Source organism: Pteronotus mesoamericanus, unplaced genomic scaffold (assembly GCF_021234165.1).
Source record: "Pteronotus mesoamericanus isolate MK-2021 breed Mesoamerican mustached bat unplaced genomic scaffold, CSHL_Meso_final contig_116, whole genome shotgun sequence".
NCBI lineage: Eukaryota > Metazoa > Chordata > Mammalia > Chiroptera > Mormoopidae > Pteronotus > Pteronotus mesoamericanus.
Genome location: NW_026555027.1, coordinates 11,324,189 through 11,332,301, shown reverse-complemented (window position 1 = coordinate 11,332,301; position 8,113 = coordinate 11,324,189). Strand labels below are relative to the sequence as shown.

The following is an 8,113-nucleotide window of genomic DNA, read 5'->3' as shown; positions in this document are numbered from 1 at the left end:
ATAATCCTACCCATATTACAAAACACTGCACATTATATATGTTTTTCTTTTAAAATTTCAACCACATATAACAGTATTGTACTCTAACCATTACATTTAATGTCTCAAATATTTCATAGATTGATAATGCATTGATTATGCTTCTTCACCTTGTTAACTCAGTACAACAGAGACTAAATATGTCACTCAGGCCATTGATAAGCACATGGATGTGACTCTAGACACACAGATATTAGCCTTCTGTGAAAATGGATGCTGGGGATGTTCATATGAATATTTAATGCTCTTTAATGAGAAAAAACTTTGGTCCTCATTTTGATGAAATTCATTCCGGAAAGTCTATTCTCATTTTTAATCAGAACAAAAGGACAGATGGTCGGGTAACATGATGAAATAAAGTTATTAACGTTGTCCAGCTGCCAACTTCTCTTATCTACAAACTGTGAATAAGCAATTAAAATAATATTGGCCCAGTGAGAGAAAATAAAGCAGCAAACCAATATGAGAACAATGTAGGTAGCTTTGTGTTCAGGGGAGCTTCGGGAAGACAAGGTGCTACTGCGGACGTGCTGAGCTGTGTTGTGGTGTCTGAAAAGGAGAGTCACCATGTAGACACTATTGCATCCCATCAGGGAGAGAAAGAACATATCCTGAGTGAACACTGTACTGATAAATATCATTGCTACCTGGGGGACACATGGACTGGCTTGACAAAAAGGAGTATTATACCCACATGTCGCATCAGTGATATTTCTCTTGGCCACAGTTCTTACGAAAACCTCAGCATAGATGACAATGTTGATGACCCAGAAGAAAACTAAAGAGGGTTGAATGAGTGTAGAGATTTTCTTCTTGAGCCAGGCCCATTTAGAGTTGTTTGGAGCAATAGTCACTGCCTGAAATGTACTCTGGAGAGAGGTTGTGTTCAGAGAAATACTTCGGGTAACTCTCTGGATGAAGAGCACCATTTTACACCCAATATCACCTACCTCAGGTCTAATTCCAAAGGAAAAGATTATATTTGGAACCCCTCTGAATAAGAGGGTCAGGGCATTAGCCAAAGTCAGGTGGGCAAGGATCCCATCGGCAGGCTTCTTCTGACGAGGGAGAATTAAGAAGGTGTACATGTATAATGAAAACAGCAAGGCATTGCCCATGAAACCAACACCAGTCTGAATGGTGAGGAAGATCCCAAAAAGGGTGTCATTGGAAATCATTGTCTGTCGGTCTCTCTTAGGTCTTCCAAACAAGGTCAGCACATCCTATAGACAATTTCACTAGAATGTAAACATTAAAAATAATTAAGACTGAGAAGTAGTTAATCAAGTTTCAGGGATATATACATAAAAATGAATTTAATATCAAACCCTATGGAGGCAAGAGTTATTTGCCACAAACACACCTTCAGTTTCACATATGCAGAATGGAATGGGGTATGCAAGTGAAATTAGCCGAAAAAATAGACTTAGGCATTGAAAAAGGAAAACAAGTAAGAAAAAAGAACAACAATTATACTTCTAAAATTACTTCATGGCAGAAAAAAATCTTAGAAACATCAGAGACACTATAAGTAGCCAGAAAAAGGACTGATAGAAGTTGCAGAATCAGATAAACAGAACAACGAAGAAAATGGCATATAATTATTGGTAAAGAAAAGGATTAAATGTATACTTGAAAGAAATAAAACAAGTCAAGTTTTTAAATGATGCCCTTAAAACAAGTGAGTGAAAACTGAAGAGAGTGTGCAGCCAACAAAGGGAAGCAAAAAGTAGATAGATTACTGTTTGGACGAGCGCTAAAAAGGCAAAGGGCCAAAGAGGAATGACCAAAGAGGACTGACCAAAGAGCCACTATGCTCATTGGGTAGGATAGTAGACCAGCACATCATATTTTTCAATCTATAATCAAGTATGTGTGAATAAAATAGTAAACTAACAAAAACTATCTAAGTTATACATTGGGAGATTCTTTGATATCAATGTAAATTAAAGAAAAATGAAAATAACTTAAAAACAAAGCAGAGATTATAAAAAGAGAAAAGAAAAAGTTTAAAAATGGGTAATTAACCAGAAAAATAAAAAGGAAAAAGGAAAAAGAAATTCATAAAGCTGGTATTAAAAAAAAAAGTCTGACTGTACATAAAACATTGATAAAGAGAAGAAAGCTGAAAGAGAGGGGAACATAGATATAACATTAAGTTCACATTTGGAATGAAGAGAATAAAACAAATAGCATAAATTGTGGAAAACACTTACTATCTCCTTTGCTACCCCAACCCACCAGTCACAGCAACATCCTTGCCAAAGCCGGTCCCTGTGTCCCGGTGCAGGTGGGTCGATCTCAGCTGTGACAAAGAGCAAGAGCAGGTAACAGGTTTATGACGAGGGGTTGAGTGACTTCATCTCCCACTGGGAAGTAGCCACTTTGTTATCCAAAATGGAAATTGCCTTGTGTACAGTGACTCAGCCTGGCATGTCCACAGAAAACTAATGCTCTCCTAATGCAATGTGTCCCCTGATGAGTAATTAGGATCATCAATTAGAACTATGCAATTACCCCGTGAGCTAATGGAGCACTTCGGAGTTGAACTAAGAGGGAAACTATTCCTCAGGGTTGCAGAGCAATGATGGGAAGCTCATCAGAAGTTTAGGCTCCCAGCTGACAGTCACAAAGTTCAGTGCGATACTGGGTCAGGGCAGCCTCCCTGATGCTGGGGTGGTGACTGAAAGCTCAGAGCTGAATTTCAAGTTTCTGAAATGTTCCTGTAAAACAAACATATTGCATTGTCTTCTTCAATGGCCAAATCTAAAGTTCTTCTTGAATTCCAAGTACATATCCAATGATGTAACATCAACAACTTTAAACACATGAAAAATTAACCTTCTTTAAAAGTTTAAGCTTTCAGTTTGAAATACAGGTTCACAGAAAACATAAAGGTAGCTCAGAGAGATCCCAGTGACCCTTCTTCCGGTTCCCCCCAATGGTGCATCTTACATAATTATCATACAATTTTAATACTGTGAGATGATGAAATGGGTACATATAGTCTCATGTGCATTCATCACAGGTGGAGATTCATGTAACCACCACCTGCATCAACACATAAGACTCTTCCATCCACACCACGGTTTCCTCGTGCTGCCTCCTGAGGCACACGGCCACCCACTGCCACCATTGACTGTTCCATCTCTGTAGGATAGCTTTTTCAAGAAAGTTATATAATTATAATCATATAATTATGCAACATATAATCCTGAGGTATCAGCTGTTATCATTGAGCATCATTCTCTCAATCTATCCTACTGTCCCATGTATCAATAACTCAATCATTTTCATTATTGAATGAGACTCCTTATATGATTGTACTACACTTCGCCACATTTACCTGCTGGTGGACATTATAGTTGTTTTGCAGTTCTGGTTTTTAGAAATAAACAACAGTTTGTCTATTACAAGAACAACAGTGTATAGGATTTTGGGTAAACATAAGTTTTCATCTCTCTGATATAAATGTCCAGAGGTATAGTGGATGGATATATCATATGTATACATTCCATTTTCTAAGAAGCAACAAAGGTGTTATCCAGAGCGGTTATCTCATTTCACATTTCCTTGAGCAAAGGATGAGAACTCCAGTTTCTGTACCTTCTCTCAAACATTTAGTATTGTCATTATCTTTGTTAAATTGTGGTAAATAACACAACATAAAATTTGCCCTTTTAATTATATGTATGTAGTTCAAAGGTGTTTACTATATTTACATGCTACTAAACAAGGCTTCAAACATTTTTGTCTCACAAATCGAACACTGTATATCTATTAAACAAAATTCCTTTTCCTCGTCCCTCAAGCACAGGTAACTACCCTTCTTTGCCTTGTTCCTATGAGGTTGACTACTTGAGATACCTCATATAAGTGAAATCACACTTTATTTGTCTCTTTATGAACGGTTTATTGCGCTTAGCTTAATGTTCATGATGTGACATGTTACAGGATGTCCCTCCTTTTTAGGCTTTTCTATTGTATGTATATATCACATGTTTATTTTTTCGTCTGTCTATGGACACTTCACTTTTCCCACCTCTTCACTATTGTGCATAGAGCTGCATTGAACATGGCTGTGCAAATATCTCCTCAAGTCTTGTCTTCAATCCTTTCTAAATAGACATAAAAGAGAAGTTGCTGAATCATATATTACTTCTTTTCTTCATTTTTGAGGAAGGGTCATACTGTTCCATCCTGGTTTTAACATTTCATCATCCCTCGACAGCTCAACACTTGACATTCTTGCCAACACTCGGAATTCCTTCATTTTTTTATACTGACCTTCTAAACGGCCAAAGTCCTTGGGTGACCCTACAATGCTGCCCCTTCACCCCACACAGTCCCAGAGCCACTGTGGTCACTGGGGAGGCCCAACATGTGCGGAGACCCCAGGATGCAAGTTCCCCCCCTCCCAGGATGTGCACACTGCCCAAATGAGATCTACTTAGTGATTAATGTGAGGGCTGGGACATTTCCCTGCATAGGTCCCTGTGGGCCAAGAAGTCCTGAGAATCTGAGGGACACTCTCATGCTCAGCCTCCTGCACAACACCCCCAACCCACATGTGTCCAAAGATTACGAACCTTTTCTTTTAATTTAAGGCTGAACATCCAACAAACAAACAGCCCATGGAAAAACAAGGTTTAAAAGCTGCTCAACTCAAATCACCCATTTTGAGCTCAGAGAGATTGGACCACAGGCAAACAAACCCTCCCACTACAGAGACAATAGGCTTTTTCTACCTCACCTCTGGGTCCACACAACCTTTGGGAAGGTCCTCACACACGCAGCCCCATCAGTCCCATGCGAGGTCCCCCAGCCCATCTCCATGCGTCGGGGCGGGGGTGAAGGAGCATCTCCCCCAAACCCAACTCATCCCCCCCACCTCCCGGTTGAGGGCAGCCGTGTGTGTCAAGGCCAAGCAGCCCCAGAAACGGCCGGGCAGGACAGAGGAAGGAGACCAGCCTGGCATTTATTGTGCTCGGGTGGGCCAGGCTGAGTGTCCTGCGGGGGCGCGCACTCTCGGCTTCAGTCTCCCTGCACCCAAGGAGGGAGCGCTGAGCGTCCTCACCAGCGCACCCACACGCGGGCCACAAAAGGCAGACAGAGGTGAGGATGGAGAGCAGTAGCAGCCCCACATCCAACATCCGGGCACTCTTACTTACATTGTCTCTCGCCTCTCCTTCGTTTTGGGAACAGGATAGGAATGTCAGGTGATCAAACAGACATCAGAAATATCAGAAGTCTCGCCTGCTGTTCATGTAAATGCCACTGCCTCCACTGCTCACCCTGAGGAGGTCACTCCCCCAGGCTCCCCATCCCTTCCTGGTTGTCAGGGAACCAAGGGCCCCTCAGTGTGCTGCCTTCCCACCCTCTTCCACGTGTCTTCTCTCCAAGTCGGGACATGAGGCTCAGATGTTGATTAGAAGAGCTGCTTGCAAGCATCAGAAACGGCATCCGGCGGCCCACACAAGCGTTGAGCGTCCCTCCTCGCTCTATTGAGGGCAGGCCCGGCACCTGGAGAGGCTCCTTTGGGAACTGTGGGTGCTGCCATCATGGTCTGTCATCACTGCCTGTGGTCACCAGTGTGTCTGCTCCAGACTCAAATCCTGGGAAGAGAGAAACTGATTGTTCCCAGTCAGGTACCATTCCAGCTCTTTCATCCGATGGCCGTGCCCCATGGGATGAAGTCCTGTACAGACCCCATTCCTATGCCTCCCACTGAGAAGGGGAAGGAAAAATTGTCATCCATCTCCCAGGCACTATCATCAGGAAGGAGGAAGAGCTTCAGCGCAATTAAGGAAAACGCCAATGTCACATCACGAGACAGTGGTGACTCAAGATTCTATTATATATTGCTGCGTCAATTTGCTTGTATTTTGTTGACAGTTTTTGCACCTGTGTTCATGAGGCAGACTAGTCTGTAATATTCTCTTCTTATAATATCTTTGACTAATTTCAGCTATGCCGAGCTCATGAAAATGACTTGGGAAGTGTTTCCTCCTCTATTTGATGAAAGATTTTGCATAATACTGACTTTAATTGTTCCTTAAGTTTTTCAAAGAAGGAACAAAGTGGAACCAGTTAGGCCGGGTCTTTTTTCAGTGGGAAGTTATAAATTCAATGTCTTCCTTTACATTTGAAACAATCACAAACAGAGCAAATTTAGACATAAGTTTCTGAGAAAACTGCTTCCCTGATACCTTATCATCCCTGAATATTTTAGTGTGTATTCCCTACAAAAAAGGATTTTTCCTGTATAATCAAAATGAGTCCATAAAAATCAAGATGGTAACACTGATACTGGACTGTCATCCAATCCCCAGGCCTTACTCAATTTCAGCAGTCATCCCAGCTGTGATTTTGTGAAGGATCAAATATATATATTTTCATATTACTGATATTATAATATATATTATATTATCTATTATATATTACATTATTATAATTATATATTATATAATATATTGATATATTTCATACATTTTTATATATTTATATGCTTTACATATGTAATATGAATATATATTTATATAAAATTTATTGCATTTCAATTATTAATTATATTTTATTCATTATTCTATTACACTTCTCCTAAATTTCTCCCTTTGACCCTTCCACCCAGTGCTCCCTAGTTCCTCAGCCAATCCCCCCACCATTGTTCATGTCCACAGGTCATATGTGTAAGTTCTTTCCCTATCCTATTTCCTGATGGCCATTCTCTAACTTCCTATTTGTACTTCTTAATCCCCTCATCTATTCACCCCTTTTCCACCTCCACCCTCCCATCCAGCAACCACCTAGCAACTAACTTCTCTCTTGTTGCTATTAAGAGTCTATCATTATCTCTAACCTTTGACCTTTTAATTACGCTGTGCCTTGGAAGGGGACTCTTTGCATCCATCTTTTTGGGGGACTCTCTGGGTTTCCTGGACTTGCATGTCTATTCCTTCAACAACTTAGGAAAGTTTCCTTGCACTATTTTTACAAAGAGATGTTCAATTTCTTGCTCTTTCTCTCCTCCTTCCACAACCCTCTGATGTGAATGTTGGACCTCTTCAAGGTGTCACAGGGGCTGCTTATACAATCCTCGTCGTTTTGGATTCCTTTTTCTTCTTGTTCTGAATAGTTGTTTTTTGCTTCCTTATGCTCCAAATCATCGATTTCATTCTCGGCTTCATCCACTCTATTGAGGTTTCCCCGTGAATTGTTCTTTACTTCATTTCTGACTGGGTCACTTTTTTGCTTTTGGGAGCCTCATGAAGTTCCTTGCGCATCTTTACAGTGTTTTGAACTATGCATCTGATAGATTGCATGTCTGCATTTCATTTAGCTCCTTTTCTCGAGCTTTGATCTGTTCTTTCATTAAGGCCACGTTTCTTTATCTCCTTGTTTAGTAGCCTCCCTGTGTTTGTTTCTCTGTATTAGGTAGAGCAGCTCTGACTCCGAATCTTGGTAGTATGACCTCATGTAGTAGGTGTCCTGTAGGGTCCAGAGGCACAGACTCACCATCACCCAACCTGGGTTCTATTTCAGTGGGCTGACTACACACTCCTCTTCTAGTTGAGACTTGGTTGTTACTGGGATATCAATGGGAGATATTTACCCAAGCCAGTCAGCTGCACAGAATGGCTCTGACCACTGACCACCAACCTCCGCCACCCCTGGAGGATCATCTGTGCAGGGGCAAGGTGGTGGTACGCTAATGTGGTCTAAAGCTGTCCACTTGGTGTGCTGGTCCTGTGTTTTCCTAGGTGGTACAGGCTAAGGTCAGCCCTAAAATGTATCTTCCCCAGGGCCACCCTGCCTGAGCTACACAGCAATCTGATATGGCTGCTCCTTGTGCTTACCTGGAGATTCCCATGCAAGGCCAAACTGTGAATCTCATCTACCTTCCTTAAGGCTCAGTAGAGGCAGCTACCGCTTGTTGGATAGGATTTAGGAGAAAAGTCCAACCATTCTTATGGAAAAGCACCTTGGGTGGTCCCATAAGTTGTGTGGGGCACAGCCTCTGGGGATCTTCAAGGCAAAGCCAACAGTCTTAGCCAGGTTCTTGGAGTCTCACATA

The 8,113-nt window shown here is 41.5% G+C and overlaps 1 protein-coding gene across 1 annotated transcript; it reads right to left on the bottom strand.

Moving 5' to 3' along the window:
- Window positions 1–287: 287 nt before the first annotated feature.
- Window positions 288–1,256, bottom strand: LOC129072970 (vomeronasal type-1 receptor 3-like). Its single transcript, XM_054576595.1, has one exon. The coding sequence runs from the start codon at window positions 1,215–1,217 to the stop codon at window positions 288–290; it is 930 nt and encodes a 309-aa protein (XP_054432570.1). The 5' UTR covers window positions 1,218–1,256.
- Window positions 1,257–8,113: the final 6,857 nt, after the last annotated feature.

Excerpts from the sequence above, each read along its gene's own strand:
- LOC129072970 (XM_054576595.1), bottom strand. The coding sequence starts at position 1,217 with ATGATTTCCAATGACACCCTTTTTGGGATCTTCCTCACCATTCAGACT.